This window comes from Cryptotermes secundus, unplaced genomic scaffold (genome assembly GCF_002891405.2).
Source record: "Cryptotermes secundus unplaced genomic scaffold, Csec_1.0 scaffold791, whole genome shotgun sequence".
NCBI lineage: Eukaryota > Metazoa > Arthropoda > Insecta > Blattodea > Kalotermitidae > Cryptotermes > Cryptotermes secundus.
In genome coordinates this window covers 561,843-580,591 of record NW_019734323.1, presented here as the reverse complement: position 1 = coordinate 580,591, position 18,749 = coordinate 561,843, and the positions used below count along the sequence as shown (strand labels likewise).

Genomic DNA, 18,749 nt, shown 5'->3' with positions numbered 1-18,749 from the left:
TCGAATCCCACTCAAGGCATGGATGTCTATGTGTGCGTTTATTCTGTTTGTGTTGTCCTGTGTGTGGGTAGCGGCCTTGCGACGGGCTGATCACTCGTCCAAGGAGTCCTACCGTCTGTGTAAGAAAGATTACGAAAACTGAAGAAGAGGCCAGGGCCCAACAGAGGGCTGTAGAGCCATTGATGAATGAATGACGTGGCTTAATGAAGTACCTTCCAGTTGTGAGGAACAGTGTGTTTGTATTCGCATGTTTATGTGGTGATCAGGTTTGTCGTGTGGAGTGTTCTGTCAATGAACTGGTCACCTCTGAAGGACACAAAGAGAACCTAACTTAATTACTCGCCAGTAGATATTAGAGTAATACAATGAAGAATGAAATGGTCTGAGCATATTGAACGCATGGAGAGATTAGTAGTGTGTATGAAATTTTTGTTGCAAAAGCTGAAAAGTGATCACCATTTTGGGAGATCTAGACATAGATGGGAGAATAAGTCAAGTGGGTAGCGCGCCTTAATATTCACAATTTTCGGGGTTCAAATGTGTGCCCAGAGGCCGACTGAAGTTTTTATTGTTTTCCTCAGTTCCTCCAGCCAATACAGAGACAGTATCTAAAAACAGGCGAATTCCTCCTTCCACATCTTTGCAATTCATTATTTACTAATTCCATCACTCGACGGTCTCTGTTCTTCTTTTGCCATGACGGATTAGGCTGTCTGCCTTGTTCCCATTCAGAATTAATCATGAAATTATAAATCTTACAGACAGTCGGTAGGACTCATTGGACGGGTGATCAGTCCATTCGGCATCATGTAATAAGAGTAACTGGAATCGTTTTTAATAAACCAAAATTAAACTTGTTCCTGTGCTTAACTAATTAAGCAGTAGGCCATGAAGGCGTATGGGGGAGTGGATATATGACCTCGGCGCTAGCTGCAGGTGAGTGATCAGCTTCTTGCCCCAGCCGCTTTACCCCCGGGGGAAGAACTTCTGGTACCCATTGTATAGGAGGTTGGGTGGACCCCAGAGCCGGTCTGGAAGACGTGGAGAGGAGAAAATTCTTGAACCTACCGGGACTCGAACCCCGACCCCTCGGTCGTCCAGCCCGTAGCTAGTCTCTATACTGATTACGATATCCCGGCTCACAAAATACTCGCAGATAACGTAAAATTAATGAATTATAACATTTTTGGTTCTTGTGGCGGTGTGAGACTGAGTCCACTTGGTACATCGGCCACTAATTGGCCTATTGTACCAGCCCCGGATGATAGGTGATGAGTGTGGGGCAGTTGGTGAAATGAGAATTGGTAGAGGAAACCGAAGTACTCGCAGAAAACCTGCCACAGCGCAACTTTGTCCACCACAAATCCTATATGACTTTACCTAGGATCAAACCTGGGTCGCCGCGGTGGGAAACCAGCTACTAACCTCCTGAGCTATTACGCGGCCATGAACGATATTACTCTTAAATGGAAAAGTTTGTTGAAAGATGAGATGCATCTTAGTAGTGTACTGGTTGGTTCCCTCCGAGAGGTCCCCGAATTAGTATGTGTAGATCACGTAATTATTTCCCAGTGGAAGCGGCAGTTGGGAAAACTGGTTCGGTGCCTCCTGCCTGATTCGCCTCCATTTCTGCAATGTATTCTTGCCATGCTGGATGGAACATTCGCGTACATTTGAACATTGTGTCGGCCTGTGTCTCGAGGCGGAAGAGAACCAATTTCAACATCTTGTGTAGCTCAGTTGTCTGCACATGTACGAAGGTGTGTACTCGCCGACTTTCGTCTTCATCGGTAAACTACAGTGTGATTTATAATTATTAATTTAGGGCGTCCCCCGAGTGAGTCAACCTGTAATATCTCAACTGTCACTGTCCAACCATGTCTGCGGTCAGCTTGTTGTCACGTAACTTTCACAGGATCGGGGTGGCAGCACAGGCGAACCGAGCGTCTACTTTAAGCGGTACCTTTTGCAACTCTTTTTTAAACGCTTGTGATATTTCTGTCTAATCATTTAACCTCAGACCGGGCAGTGACACGGGTACAGGATGACTGCCTGATTTGATTGCTGTTTATTTGGCTCTTGTTTTAAGAATTTCGGCACGAGTGGCTGGCTTCGTCGACCGCCTCTGTTGTCTAGTGGTCAAAGTTCCTGACAAAGATTCAGAGGTCCGGGTTCTATTCCCGGCGCTACCAGATTTTCTGAGAAGTAGTGGGTCTAGAACGGGGTCCACTCAGCCTCGTGAGGATTCGTTGCGCTGACCACACGACACCATCTAGCCGCTAAATTTGGCACTAACTTCGCCGACAAGCGGCGGTTGCTTGCGGACTATAACCACGGAGATTGTGTTTGCGTGCGTGTGTGTGTGTGTGTGTGTACCTGGCTTCGTCACAGTCTCTGGGAATGTGTTATCAGTAGTGACGAAAGTTTCGAGAACATTGAGAAAGCATGTTTTTAACTGTATTTCTCGTTGTTGATGAACCATGTAGGCTGCTTTCGGAGGACCGAAGTAACGCATCGTAATATTAATGTAAGAATTTTTATTATATCAGTTCACAAAATTAAAATTTGAAATTGAGCTTAATGCAATGATGATTGAACAGTATATCCAGGGAATTTGATATAATGCCTTGAAGTTGCAAAAAAAAAAAACTTAATAATTGTTACAGCGTTGTTGAAGAGGAGCTTGACTCCTACGAAGTAACAGTTCTTTCTAGGTGGCTATTTAGTAAAGGACGATCATCTTCCTGATTTTGTTGGCTCTTAAGTCAAGGACACACACACTCAGGAAACTGGCAACCGCAACGCAACCACAATTTCCGAGAATTGTTACCAGACTGAGTTGAACACAGATTACTGAATGGAGCAGTGCAAATTGAGAAAACGGCAGCGCAACTTGCGGAAAGACTGAGAAACAGAACTTCCAAACAACGGAGTCTGCCAGTCTTCTCACAAATACTTTTCCGCGTGGTTTCGTAATGTCAGCTCTTCTCTAACGCGCTTCAGTGATTCATTTATTTATTAAAATGACACAAAAGATTGACGAAGCTTTTGTTTTTGTGCAGTTAATGGAGCAAGATCCTGGTATATGACAAACGCCACCCAGACTATGCTAGGCAGAACGGAGATTTGGCTTGGGAAAGAATTTCCCACGAGACGAAGGCGTCTGGATCCAGGTTAAGCGCCTCAGTTTAAACTGTCACAGAAGAACGGACGCACCCGATGTTTTCTTTCCCTGATATTATATTTAAGCATCCTGTTGCATTAATATTTAATTTATTTCACATATATTTCCGTCTTAAATGAAACCTATTATATACTCACCCTTCGTCCACATTACGTGTTTCGTCTGTATACTTCCATCATCAGGTGTCTTCCATCTTGCTAAAATAGTTGCACTGTATGTCAAAATTTCGTATCGCGTGTGAACGCGATATTTCTTGAGTAAAATAAATTGGTCTTAATTAAAACAAATTAATTAACATCCCAATATTTTCCTTATGGTCGTCGTCCTCTCTTCTCACGCCGTCTCAGCCGGTCTCAACTACCACCATATTATGACAGGATCAGTATTATTATCTTCCATTGTAAGTGAGTGCACGAAAATAAAAAATACAATCTTGCTTTACGTCGAACGAATATACCCACTTAAGATTATGTGAGAAACTAATCAAACATAAGTTTCCTCAGTGTGCGCCTGCTAATCTGGAAACCAGTTGCCAGCTTGAAATCGCGACATTTCTCGGAAATTGCTGTTACGTTGCATTTGCCAGTTTCCTTGGTGTGCTCTCGCCCTTACAGTGGAGTGAGACCGAGTCCGTTGGTAATTGGCCGTAATTGACCCACTGTACCAGCCCCGGGTTATGGGAGCATCGTCGGAATGAGAACTGGCAGGGGAAACAGAAGTACTTTGAGGAAACTTGCCCCAATGCCACTTTATGCACCACAAATCCCATATAACTAACCTGAGATCGAACCTGGGCCGCTGCTGTGAGAAGTCAGCGGTTAATCACCTGAGCTGTGGCACGGCCCACATTCTCTAAATTCTATTCTGGTCACGTCCCAAGGAAGTCGGTCGCGCGATCGTATGAGAGATAGGCATGGCATTGCAGACATCTCCGGGGCGCGTGCTTGCCTCCATCACTTGCCGAAACAAGAATGCAAGTTGTAAATGTCCGTTCCTTCTTCACGTGTATGTCGCTTGTTCGCAGTGTCGCGCCTCGAGGTCATCAAGTCCAACAAGGGGCACCACAAGGTGATTCACCTGGGGTTCATGTACACCAAGCACAAAGCCATGGGTGACAAAGTCCGCTGGCGATGTGTCCAGCGCTCCACACACTGTAAGGGCAGTATTTTCACGAGCCCTGATTTCAGGGACCCGCGCGTCACCGTCAACCATAACCACGTGCCCGACATTGACGCTGTCGAGTTCGCACGATGCCGCACCATGATAGCTGAGCGGGTTAATCGACTCCGCATTCGCCCGCCAAGCCAAGGTAACGCATGCGCAGTCAATGCATGTATTTATTTTGACGTTGCATCTGTCGCAACAGAGTCACTGTCTGGCCAACCCGTTGCGGGCTTGAACCATAGTGGAGGTTTTCTGAGACGGATCAGACCGCCGTTGTAACAGGCTACCAGAGGTTAATACTACGAATTAAATGTGCTACCGTTTAAGCCTTGCTTTAATGGGTGGAACCCGTTGAGAAGTCGGCGGACTTATCTCGACCGCAGTCTTTCCCCTTGGCCGAAAATTGTCTCTCTATTTTCTTGTCAACATGGAAGTTACGTGTTCGGGTAAGAAAAGGCGCGCTACGAGGGAGAGTCAGTAAATAGATCACAAAAGGATGTAAAACAGCTGTAATGGACATAACAGGTTTTCTATATGTATCAATAGGTAGCAGCACAGTCCAGCTTCATGAGAGTCTACGTAGCAGACGCGCATGCACATGTTCAGAAGCTGGTTTCAGTAGTCGAAATGGCGACAGTGCCTGAGTGTACTACCCAAGGCAGCCCAGGGTTCTGTTGTACTTTTTTTTTTTGTGGGCAGAAGGATGCAATGCAAAGGATATTCATAAAGAAATTGTTCTTATTTGTGGCTGGAAGTGTTTGTCGCGCAGAGAGGTCCACACATTGGTGGCAAACGTTTCGCTGGTGAAGAAGAGGTTGTAACGGAGGTGCGGAAGGAGCTGAGAGAACAGTAAAAAATCTTCTGTGCTGCGGGTTTCGACACATTGGTAAAGCAATGGGACAAGTGTATCAATGTTGGTGGAGGATATGTCGGTAAATACATTTTTGTTTCCGGATTCGAATATCACATATTTTACGTTTTATATCCATTTGTGACCTATTTGCTGACTCTTCCTCATATTTATTTTGCTATATTATACACTAATAATATACAATTAGTAAATACATCTAAACGCCGTATCAAGTGGTTTAAGCGGTGGTTGTGTGAAAAGGAAAAATATTGTAGCATGTAGAGCCATTATGCAACTTCCGCGACATAAGTAAATATACCAGAGCCGTTTCTAGGCAACAGCTCGGTAAACATGTTCCCTCGGCAACGGATACGCATGCAACAATAGAGGTACGTTTGGAAAAGGTGTTTTCTACTCGGTCCGTGCAAAGGGGTTATAAGGATGGCAATTAAAGTAGGAATAGTTCCTCCCGTGTAGAGGCGGAGTCTTATATCCCCACCGTAGCCCTGCGAAGCGCAGGACGCTACGAAGAGGGAACCCACTGCCTGGGGCTATAACTGGGCCACCCTGTTCCCGGGGGATATAAATACGGGGACCTAGCCCTCCAGGTTTGAGTAGTCTCGAATTTGGAACAGTAAAATATTTGTCACGAGACCCGCAGTCGGACCTGAGAATGACTGCGCTGGCGAGGATCAGCAGCAGTTGTAAACTACAGACCCATCCTCTCATCAGAGAGGATGTTACATAAGAACTATGGAAGTAAGTATGCAGTATGCTGGTTGTGAGTCCCAAGGGGCTTGTCGCCAAGATTAACTGATTGGCGGTGAAGCGCCAGTCCTTAAGTAACTGTGTCTCTCACTCTGAGGAGCCGCCGTCAGAGAGGACGTGAGCGCGGAAACTGAAGAATCTACCCTGTCAGAATCCGTTACCAGAAGACGTCTAGCAACAGACTGAAAACACTAGAGTTCGTGTGTGTAACAGTGATTTGTAAAGTGTGTAGATCGGCGATATTGCTATAATTAAGTGTAATTACCAGTTGTGTTAGAGAGGTCAATAAATCCAATCACCAATCCAAAAACCCCCGTCTGTAGTCACTCCATAATACGTAACCACAATATAATCATGCGCCGTTTGGGAAATAACGTCACTAGTAGAAACCACAGTTCTAAACCGTTCCAAATCCGCGCAAGCCTATACAGAGTGAAACGCAATTCGCACAAGCTCTACATAGCGTGATTCAGTGTTAGAAATGAAGTAAAAAATGTTACACAACATGTATCCCTAAACTCTTAGTTTTTGACATTACACGTCACCTTCAAATGAGCTAACTTTTTATTTTTATTGCTAGTGGGATGGGACTAAGTCCCTTGTACTGCGGCCACTTCTGGTCTATTGTACCAGCCCCAGATAATAGGTGAGGGTGATTGTGGAGCAATTGGTGGAATGAAGATTGGAAGGGGAAACCGAAGTACTCGGAGAAAACCTGCCCCAGCGCCACCTTGTCCACCACAAATCCCACTTGACCAGATCCGGGATCGAACCCGGTCCGCCGCGGTTGGAAGCCAGCGACTGACCGCTTGAGCTATAGCGCGGCCCAATTAGCTAACATCTGAGCAGTGCTGTTTATCAGGACGCTACATAGCGCGTTGTCGTGTGTGATCAAGACAGCGCACAATAGGGGTCAGTTGTGATCGAATACCCAGACACCAGCCACTGAAGATGTCATAACTGAAGAAAAAGGTAAACCTATCCCTGTGACAGGCCATGGAGGCCCATAGGGCTGTGAGACGTCGAGGTTCCCCATATTTTGTAGATAGTCGGCTCACAGATGGCGGTGAGGTCAACCTTACGCGCCGGTCGCTCTTTACCCCCATGAGTAGTCCTAGTATTCATTTCTGTTAGAGGCTGAGCCGACCCGCAGGACCATAGTGCGGCTGGAAGAATTAGGTCATTTGAAAAATCCAATAACATCATCGAGAATCGAACCCACGACATTCCGGCTTGTAGCATAGTGCCTCAAATAACTACTCTACCTTCCTCCCCCCCATGCCATAACTGTAGCTCTGGAAAGAGATCCGTCGAGAATCTCACGCGATATCTCACGAGAATTTGGGTTATCCCAACCGAGAGTCGTCAAAGTACTTCATGACGATCAATGGCATCCATACCACTTCTTGGGTAGTGCATATCTGTTTCCAGACGATCGCCGTCTGCGGACGCAAGTTTGCAAGTGGTTATGACATCAACAAATTACGGATAGGATGTATTTACGCAACGTTATGCGGACAGACGAAGCATGCATTATGTGTGAAGGAAGGTCTGTTCACCTTCACCTCTGGACACGGGACAGTCCTGATGCTATCTTCGAACATCCGCTTCAGCGTCGGCGTTTGGGTTGGAATCGTCAGGGGCATGTAGTTCGTCCTTACCTGCTACCTGACAGGCTGTCAGCTCAGCTATATCCTGGGAACCATTCTGTCAGGGTTGCTTGAAGATGTGTCTGTAGCTGTGGGGCAGAGTTTTTGGTTTGCACCATGACGGAGCTCCAGCGCACTGTGGGAAAGACTTGGCTGAATGCGACATACCCCGCACGTCGGGGGCCGATTGCATGGCCTCCTCGGTCTCCGGATCTAACTCCGATGGCTTATTTTCTGTGTGGCAAGATCGGAAGGAGCTCGCCTGTGCAGTCAGCCGTGACAACGGTCAAAGCGAACTTGTTGAGGCGTGTTCAGAAAAATGCCGTACGGCACGCTGCCGTCTGCCTTGAAAATGGACACCTATTGCAACTACGAGGCAGCAATGGTGTGAGGCATTTCATGTCTGGCGTCATTTGACGGTGATGCGTATCTTGAAAATTAAACGTCAAAGGAGATACGTTGTACAGTATTTTAGAATTTTGTTTTTTTTATTGACAGGGGATATCACTGTGGAGGGTTTATGCACAAATTTCGTTCCATTATGTATACGTGGAAGGCACGCGGTAGCATAGTTGGTTGAGGCACTGTACTACAAGCCGGGAGGTCCCGGTTTCTATTCCTTATGAGGTCACTGGATTTTTCAATTGACTTAATCCTTCCAGCCGCACTATGGCTCTTGGGTCGACTCAGCCTCTAACAGAAATGAGTACCAGGAATCTTCCAGGGAGCAAAGAGAGACCGGCATGTAAGGCTGACAACCGCACCGCCATCAGTGAGCCGATTGTCTAGAAAATGCGGGAGCCTTGACGTCTCAAAACACTTTGGGCTTCCACGGCCTGTTACAAGGATAGCTTTGCCTTTTGCCTGTATATGTCGATAGCGATCGCTAAGAATTGCAGTTAAGTTTCTAGAACAAATTTGGATGGCTCCTGGCTGGCGCAGTCCCTGCACACATACACACAGTTATCTCTGTAGCTGATAACCGCAGCACTCCCAGACTGTCGCAATAACTGTGTGTGTGTGTGTGTGTATGTACGGCTGCATTTCCCGATTCCTGTGGATGCCTTCCAATCGTGGCGTGTCTTACTTGAAGCCCGGAACCGCGCTGGATAGACAAGACACAACGCCTTGACTGGCGGTCATGCTCACAGTGGGCATAGGAATCCGTCGGGTTCTGGCCTCAGTTTTGTCTGCGAGACGTCGAACGCTGTGGCAGTGTGGTGACAGTATGGTGGTTTGTAGAGAATACTGGAGCAGCGAATTTGGATTCATCCTCGTACGAAGAAATGGACAAGCATGTGATATAATTAAGATCCACCAGGGTCAAAATAAATATCGAAATTTCAATGACAACATAAATCGTTGGTTATTTGCTGCTGTACTGTTGCATACATGGTAAAAAGAATTACTTCTTATAAGAACCATTCGTCTTAAGAGAGACGAGGTGAGTTACCTGCTTCGTTCTGCTAATTGAAAAGGAAGTTACTTAAAATATTTTGTAATTCGTCATTCCTTTTCAGAATTATAGTAAACAGAAGAAAGGCAAAGAAAAAATAAAGTATGCTCCAAATCAGAATTTAGTATTCAAGAAGAGACTTACATTCCTGAAGATGTGCATATTCGGTAAAATCTGATTTTACACGCACACGCGCGCGCACGCACGCACAAGGGAGTGGATTAACGGAGGGATTTTTCTCAATCTTTAGCTGACAGCAGAGTATCCTAGTGGTCATTGCCCAGTTCCATACTAAGCAGCAGATACATTTCTTTCCGTCGGAACTTGATTAACTATAACAGTCAGTTATTGAGTGATTTGGCCTTCAGCTACAAAATAAATACAGTAAACCCTCGGTAATCTGGAGTAATTGGGGGAGGTTATCCGGATAAGCGATAATCCGGATTAGTGCAGCAAAAGGCAGCCGTAAAAGATATTAGAACACAAATAAATGGAACATTTAATGTTGTAAGTAGGTTTGATGAAAATAAATAAAAATATCACTGCAGAGCCTATAAAAAGACCGTACGTTTATTCATCGATAGAAGACTCAGAAGTTGTACTTGTTTTTTGAACGAAATAATGCGGGTTTGAAGAAACTGTAAAGTTTTGTCTGATTAGGCAAATGGCTCATCTGCCTTCCTAAATGCCTTGAGTCTTTTAAAGTATGTAACTCAGCTGTTTTCGATCCGGATTTACCAACACCCAGATTAGCGAGGGTTTACGATAGTGACAGACGCTTCATAATTTTCAATAACAGATATTTTTAACCCAGAACTAAAGGAAACGCAACATTTCACAGAATCCCCGTACTGATATTCCTACCAGCAAAATGACTGGCCGCAGGAGGCCAACCGCTTTGTGTCCGGCAATTCTCACGTATCCCTTCCTCAGTAGCGACGTGAGTTTCTATCTCAAACTGAACACAATATACAGAGACTTCTCATATTGAACAAACTTCATACACAGAGAAAGTTTTGCATGACCTTCTTATGCTCTTTCTACTTACATTTGGTATTGTATGAAATATATGCCACATACTTCTTTGTAAGTCTTGACGTACAACCTTTGGGCATGTCTCAGCGGTTCAGAACCGATGAGCTTCAGCAGTGCCTCGCAGACTTCTGCAGTTTTCCCGAGCACCTGAACATAATGTTGCTTGTCTCTATGGAACACCTTGAAACTTGATTTTTTATGCCATCGTCCGAACTAAGCGCGATATTAATAGGGGACGGTATGCCATGTCATGGCCTGCGCATCTGAAATAATGATGATGCTAATGATAGAAACAACGACAACATGGCATATAGACCCATTGATAGGCAACAGCTTCGTAAATACGCAGCAGTACTGGAGCCGTTGCCAGGCAGTGGATCCCACGCAACAATGGAGGCACTGTTGGAAGCTGTGTTTCCTGTATGGTCCGCTCTGAGGCTGTATCACTCGAGCGGCCGAGTTAAGTTCAGTTCAATTAGTGTAGTGCAGTGGGACGGAGTGGAGGGGAGTGAGTTCTTTGGTGAGTGAGTGAGTTAGAGCAATGGTTCTCAACCTTTCTTTGCTCCTAGCCCACTTCTGAATTTCATTCACTTCTGTGCCTCCCCTAATTTTGTTTAATTATAATAAATGTAGTATTTAAAATGAATATGTACTTTATCAACATGGGTGTCTATATGATAATGTATCTGTACTTTTGAGTATAAACCAAAGAAAATGGTCCATGGGAACAAACAATTTTTGTCAGTTTGGCTTTTTAAATTTATGAATGCCATATTGATAATTTTTTAAAGAGTCGGAAAATTTGGAAGTCAATATTCATAAAAATTATTTTTGAAAGTCATTCTAGTTCACATAAATACAAAACTGTTGTGATCAATTCACAATATTTTTCTTTTGTAGAGGGAGGGTATTCAGATTCTATTCTATTCTATTTGTTCAAGTTATTATGAAATGTAATATATAATTGTTGAAAAATAATAGCTGGAGTTTGTAACTAACCTCCAAAGTAGAGAACTGCCAAATAATAGAACTTTCCAATAAAAATGTCTTCTTCCAAACTGAATACTGAGCTTGAACACCTGAAATTTACTGAAAAAGTGGTAGGAAAACTCATGAGAGGAGTGGGAGACATTTAGGAAAAAAGAGAATAATTTTTCTGGTTAACCATTCCGTTGGGGCTTTGTCCACTCAGAGAAGGCGAGTACCTGTTTACCAGTACTTGGAATTCCCAGATCTGAGGTTGTGGAACGGATGGAGGGCAGAATTTTTCCAAGTTGAATGCTGTTCCGATCTGTTGCAGCCCCAAGGGTTGAGGAGGCGGCGGTGGATGTGAAGACGGAGATATCGGACACACAGGAGAGAGTTGTTGCTGGCCCGTCCTCTGCAGACGCCGCCTTCGTGGGCGTCTACCCGCAGCGCAGTGTCATGAAGTCTGCGGCTAACTGGACAGGTAAGGTGCCCCGGGGCCCTCACAACTGTCAGTCTGACCTCGGCCAAAATCACGAGCGACACCGCGAAAGACGATCCTGCGAGTAATGTGGAAAATGTGGACAAGCTTCCCAGTCAGATAACTGCGAGCTGCCTGAATTTCTAGGAAAGACGTGGTTTGATAAAACAATTCAAATTAGAACCAAGTCCCAACAGTTAACATTATTTTGTACATATGGATGGCTTCACTAAATATTTTATTTTTCCGCCTCTAGTGCCAGAATAAGGCAGTAACCCCGCTGTCCTCCTCAGTCGACGTTTTGCTCGCGACTGACCTGAGTGCGGGGGACTTAGTCGCCAGATCCCGCGGCAGCGAGCCGTCCATCAGTTTTGAAGTGGAGTCTATACCGCAAGACTCCCTCTACTGGAACTCGAAGTCTGCAACGACGAACTGTTGGCACGCCGAGAAAATTGCTGATACGCAGTATTTTGTTTCAGATAAATATTTTTGGTACAATAGCAACAGAATCACTAACGGAATTTTATTTTACTTGTGAACCTATGAGGGTGCGGCTTGTAGTGTTATGTCCGTGTACGTGAAACAGCATGAATGCGTTGCTTGGCAACCGTCACGCAGCTGTGCCACAAAGATCGATGTCTCCTCCCAATTTGTTTCTGACTGTCGCAGCTGATCCTCCGCGTGTTTTTTCCATCATTCCAATCTGACGTCATGCAGTCAGCCAGCCAGCCTTTTATCTTGCGAGTGTGTCCATTTCAGAATTATAAAACGCCGTGTTATTGACAGAAATGGAAGCGTGTTATGCAAGATTTGAGGACTTCTAGATATTACGGGAACGAGGGTGTCATGTGACGTAGGCTGTTACGTCATCATTAGAAAAGATTCTGAAGAAGACGGCCTTCTGGGTTGTAACGCGTGTCTTACGCTTTGACAATGAAGATAGGGGCAATATACTCCCTCGAAACGTCGGTCTCTCTCTTAACTACCCGGTGTTGCAACCCAGGAGATCGTACTATTCATAATCACCGCCGTGAGACCCTGAAATCCCAGTAAGTGGAATACGTTTCCAATATAAAATGTGATTCTAAATTATTGTCGTTTGTTTCCGTGGCCTGTAATTTTCAAACCAGGAAAACAAAATAAAACCGCTTACGGAATATGAAAGTGTAACTAAAATGTTTTTTATTTGTTTCATTCTTGTCCGTCACACTAACAATATTATAAAAGATAAAACAATTCCGTCCAGTGTGACTGGTGAAGTTTTTCTTACTTCAATTCTTAACGCCCTGACATGTTTCGGTCCTTAGAGACCATCATCAGAGGGACATCGATACAGTTTGGAAACCACTATTACAGCGGGTGTTCTGAATGTTAAAATGTATATACATACAATGTTTACAATATACAAATAGATACAAAATCCAAAGTTTTCACAATTACAGCGGCTGCCTTGATATATTAATTTTTTTAAAAGACTTTTGTTATTTAGTTAGAATTTATAAACCAAATAGGTTCGTGTCCTCTCTTCTATCGCCTCTCCTGACGGGGGCCGAACTTGTGGCGCGCTGTGTTGTTTTTAAGGACATCAAAGAATCTTCTTCTTAAGAAAGACAGGCGGCACAAGTTCGGCCCCCGTCAGGAGAGGCGATAGAAGAGAGGACACGAACCTATTTGGTTTATAAATTCTAACTAAATAACAAAAGTCTTTAAAAAAATTTATATATGAAAACATCCGCTGTAGCTGTGAAAACTTCGGATTTTGTATCTATTTTTGCATTGTAAACATTGTATGTATTATATATTTTAACATTCAGGACACCCATTATAATAGTGGTTTCGAAACAGTAAAGTTTTGTTTGGAAACACTGTACTCGCCGCATTGATGTCTGGGAGAAAATATGACATCATACCTCAAAATGGCAACTGTTCAAGAGAAAGCCAAGGAAACCTAACAATAATTTAGAATCACTCTCTATTTCCGTTATTCGTACTGTGATAGGAACCTTTAACTTACTTGTCACAGCACGTTTGATTCCGTAAGGTTGCCTGCACAAAGCATGGCGCATCCTGGTTGCAGAGTAGGTGGGCTTTCTGTGTACCCCAATGAAGGAAGGTTTGCGGATTGTATGCATCTAGAAGTGTCCCGAAGCTATACATCTGGAAAATTTGAAGCTCGAAGTGTTCGATTAAGCTGATTTAACTAATTTTGAAGTGGAATTAATTAAATTTCAGGTTACCTCAGTTTGATGTGAATAGTTTGTTGAGCTAAGAATGGTAGCCTATTGAAGAAATGTAATCTTAAAATATTAGAAGGTTTTTGCACCGGAAAATGTGAAGTTGAAGTGACAAAAGCATGGAACATTTTACCAGCATCTTCCCCCCACCCCCACTAGTATTGAAGTGGCTTTATTTAACATTTGTTGATCAACTCATACATACTATTTTGAAGGTTTCTTTTTGATAAGAATTATTTGAAATGCGACTTCAGGACTTAATGAAGCCAGAGTTTTGTTTGGAATTTGGAAGAGCACAATTTTCGAATTTGATGTAACGGCTTTAAACAGACTTTTCACTGGCCTGCAGTAATTTACTTGAACTGTACTGCGAAATCACAAGAATATCTTTCTTAAAAGGCCAACTGAAAGTTTTGGGCGTGTAAGACTAAAACATGAGATTTTTACTCTTTAAATTGTGGCACCCGTCGTTACACTTCTCCATCGGTGGCCAAATTAATAGCGTCATGAGCAGGTCGGCCGATGTTGATGTTCGTTGCACAGTCTTGCTGCACAACCAAACGTGCTCGAGAGGTTAATGCCTCCGCATTATATGAGGCACACACCGATTCATATTCCGTCCCCGGGATGGAATGTGCATATTGAGGATTTTCATAGTTTTTCGTATTGTCTCCAAGGAGATGTTGCTATAGTTTGTCAAATTATGCCACGGCCTATTTCTTCTGCAACCTATCAAGTTCATTGAAGAAAGTCGTCTTCTGGGATCTGGCGCCGTGTATTCTTCGTTTTAACCGACGTTTCGGAGGAACATATCGCCTCCATCTCCAGGGTAGTTGAGTTGCGTGCGAATAGAGATAGCTGTAGCAGCTGCTACAGCTGTCTCAACTACTCAACTACCCTGGAGATGGAGGCAATATGTTCCTCCGAAACGTCGGTTAAAACGAAGAATACACGGCGCCAGATCCCAGAAGACGACTTTCTTCGTAGTCATCGCCGTGAAAACCTCAAAACTTACATATCAAGTTCATTATTCGCTAATTACCCTGAGCTATGGGGAGCGTCGTTAAAGAAACCAAGAATAAATGAATGGGCTAAACGGTGAGGGCTGAACATTTTGAACTGAAGCAGGTGTTCATATGTAGTTAACCTGAACAGCTGGAAATGCTACACAACCGCAAAGGTAAAAACCATCCCTGTTAAAAGGCCCTGGAAGCCAATAGGGTTCTGAGACGTGAGGCTCCATATTTTCTAGGTAACGGCTCACAGATGGCGGTGAGGTTGTTAGCCTTACGCGCCGGCCGGCCGGCCGGCTGCCCTTCACCCAAGGAAGGTTCTTGATACTCATTTCTGTTAAGGGCTGAGTCGACCCCAGGGTCACAGTGCGGCTGGAAGGATTAGGTCAATTGAAAAATCCAATGACCTCATTCGGGAATCGAATCCGCAACATTCCAGCTTGTAGCATAGTGCCTCAACCAACTACGCTACCTCGTGCACCCCTACACATCAGTTGAAGTAATATAAATTAGGGGTCATTTCGACGTGTATCGGTTTTGTTACAAGGGAAAAGGTAAAGTGAACTGAGCAAAAAGTATGACCGTCCGAAAATGAATCCTCCTCTCCCCCTCCCCCCAGTCCTTCTTCGCGAAGACATAATAAGCTGCATCGTTTTGTCAGTGGTTTCTACACTTATTGGAGAGAATGATGCCGGCATGAAAGATTGACTGTAACGCAGCCGTTTTAATTAATTCGCTTAGTGGGGGGTGGAGTCCAGCTGGGTCCACTCGGCACGGCGGCCACTGATTGGCCTATTGTAGCCTGCTCCGGGTGATAATGATGGTGGATAATTTGGTGGAATGAAGATTGGCAGGGGAAACCGAAGTACTCGGAGAAAACCCGCCCAGCGCCACTTTGTCTACCACAAATCCCATTTGAACAGACCCCGGGATCGAACCCGGGCCGCCGCGGTGGGAAGCTAGCGACTAACCGCTTGAGCTATGGGGCGGCCGCACGCAGCCGTTGGTTCAATTCCTGTCTGTCACACAATTGATCGAATTCTCATGGAAGATCTTATAAAGGCAAGAAAATTTGTGATTGTTTCGTATGTGTTGTGAACATTGTAATGAACCTCGGCGTTAACATGTGCGGGAATTTCCTTACTAGCTGGGCAACTGTTACCTTCTCAAGAAGAACTCTGCTTCATGGACTTAGTTCGTTTTATCTGTGTTCTTGAAACAGTAATTTGTAATTGTGTAGTTCTTTGTTCCGTCTGTACAGCGTCGGATGGTAGAATGATTGGTGGATGGAGTATTAGAAAGTATGTAGAAGGAAGCGGTCGTGGTCTAATCTAAGGTATTATCCCGTAATTCTACAGAGAGGCTGAGAGACATTAAATAGCCGGTGCTCCTGTCGAGATTCAAACCGAGCACATGTCGAATGCAAGTCCCTTTGGCACTTAGGCCGTGAATGGCCCATGTGCCAGCCTTGGATGGTAGATGAGAAAATTGAGCGTTTTTTATGATAATTAGAGGGGAAGACCAAAGTACTTCCAGAGAACTAACCGCAGTTCCACTTTGTCCACAAACATACGAACTGACCTGAGATTACTTAGCAAGTAGGTCATAATATGTCCTCTTTAATTTATGGTCGTCTGTATTATGACATTATAGTCTGGTAGTTGGCTACCAACTCCCTGAAGATGGAGCTAACGTATTCCTTCGAATTATTTATGCACATACAGGGCCACAGTGCATAACCCATAAAATCACAATCTAAATATTTGCCACTGTGAAAGGCTTAAATCTTGTCAAGATGCGTGCGCTCTTTGAGGATCTCGCGACTGGTGACTAGAGTATGAGACTGTTGTCTTCTCGAATGTGACGCCATGTAGTCGGGTAGATCGTTACCGACGTTTCAGTGGAACGTGATGTTTCCATCTTTAGCGTACCCATCTACCCTGAAAATGAAGCAAGCTTGTCAAGACAGTTGTTTCTGGCCTGTCTTAAGGTGCTGTGCAAGGTGTTCGGTTTCTTTTAAATATCCGAAAGTGAAGTTTGAACGTAAATGATGACAGTGTGATATCACGTGGTGTAGTATTAATTTACGGAAATACAGAGCTATTTATTCCGTTAGCCGAACTAGGCTATGTTCGGCCTTGTTACAGGCCACCGTAAGTGTGTTTTGGTGGGATCATTTTTCGTGTCTTATCAAGACACTAATCTGTTTTCACTCAATTTTCATGAGTTTTCGTTTTTTTTTATTTGTAAATATAGAAGCATGTTGTGACGTTTAACTCCGGAGGAAGCATGGCCAACATTTACGTTACGTATGAAGTCATGAACGGCTTTAGCACTGGGAATTTTTATCAACGGTGCACGTGATTGAATCGCCTTCGTATGCATACTTTAACTTTAGAGTTTTCGAAAAGTAGACATATTGTCCATAACAAGAAGACAAGTTACTTTAGGCAGCTGATTAGAGTGACTTTAAGGAATGTGATTCTTAAGAGATACTTATTTATGAGGTTGGTATTACTGAGTGCAAGTATTCCATTGTGATAATGGTCTGTCTTTCTGTTTGAGTGGAGTACGTATTAAATAAGTTTGCTGAATAGTCTTACTAGTGCATAGTTGAAATTAGGACTTTTGCAGTAAGGTCTGACCTGTCAACAATCCTTTTTCTTGTGGGTTAAAACGAATGGGTCGATGGTCGTAGATGGTTGTCATTCGGGTGACATTGATTTTTTAGTTCCTTTACGAGAGCAGCAGGAGTCTGTATTCATTAGCATATACGAACTATTATTAAGAATATATAAGGCATTGAAGGACATATCTGATTTCATAGCAGTTTGTTGCTGAGTGGACTCAGGTTTCAGCGTTGGTGTGTTGGTTAGGTTATGTTGCACTTGGCAGGCCTGTACATTGCTAGCATGCGAGTTATATGAATGTGCAATGTTTCGTAAAACGTTAGGAAATTATATTCATTGTGCGTTTCGTAAATAATTCGCAACAACTTGTAGGTATAACTGCTCTGCAGTTATATTTGTATTTTGATCTGTTGTATTTCTTGGTGCAATCTTGTCCAATTACGTTTCTCTGTAATAATTAATTACTACGAAGTTTTTGAATGGCAAAACGAAATGAACTTACGTTGGATCAGAAAGTAAGGGTGCTGGAGGCCTTAGAAACTAGAAATCAGATCCAAGTGGCATCTGAGTTTGGAATATCACAGTCAGCAGTATCACGGATAAAGTCCCGTGAAAGTGACATTATCCAGAGATGGCAAGAAATGCCAGATCGAAAGCGGACCCGGCGTACTCGGTACTCTGATATGTTAGATGTGTCATTGGTGAGATTTTATGAGTCACAAAGAATAGCTGGTATACCAGTCACGACAAGAATGTTGAAGGAAAGAGCTACTTTAATTGTTGATGAGAATAAAGCTTCAGGAAGTGAGGCAGGTTTGCTGACCAGTCAGGGTGGGAGCTTTGAAGCGTCAGACTCGTGGCTTTCTCATTGGAAACACAGACATAATTTAGATTTGCAGCGGAGTAACAGGAGTGCCGGATATTTTGTTGGTTCTAAGAAGCCATCTGCATTTTCCATCATATCGCAGTTTAAGGAGCTAGTAGATGAAGAGGGCTATCTCGTCACTGGAGGTGAGCTGTCTTGGAATATAATTTCATCTAGTTGACACATGGTATGCATGTCGAGATGCAGGGGGCCTACCTGTGATATTACTGGCATTCTCTACACATTTTGTCTAGTTTGCAAGATGTTACCAACCAAATGTATTTGAACTTTGTTCCCATCATATTACTGGGTAAGAGTTTGGTATTGTTGAAGCTGATATAAACATTATGAGGAGTTCCACCATTGACACAGTAATGCCATACGGTGTGCATCACATAATATTAAAAGTTCAGAAATATTTATTTTTTTAAATTTAGATCAGTATGTGATTACT

The 18,749-nt window shown here is 43.8% G+C and overlaps 1 protein-coding gene across 3 annotated transcripts in view; it reads left to right on the top strand.

The window, feature by feature from the left end:
* LOC111868663 (protein tramtrack, alpha isoform) overlaps window positions 1–18,749 on the top strand; it is a 158,041-nt gene that overhangs the window by 14,745 nt on the left and 124,547 nt on the right. Inside the window, exons 2-3 of one of the 3 annotated variants that reach the window (XM_023859531.2) lie at window positions 4,209–4,493; window positions 11,407–11,556. In XM_023859531.2, coding sequence (XP_023715299.1) covers window positions 4,209–4,493; window positions 11,407–11,556 — 435 coding nt within the window. Of the gene's footprint in view, window positions 1–4,208; window positions 4,494–11,406; window positions 11,557–17,537; window positions 18,442–18,749 lie in introns of those variants that run through there. The other 2 variants (XM_023859532.2, XM_023859534.2) reach the window with 2 other exon arrangements.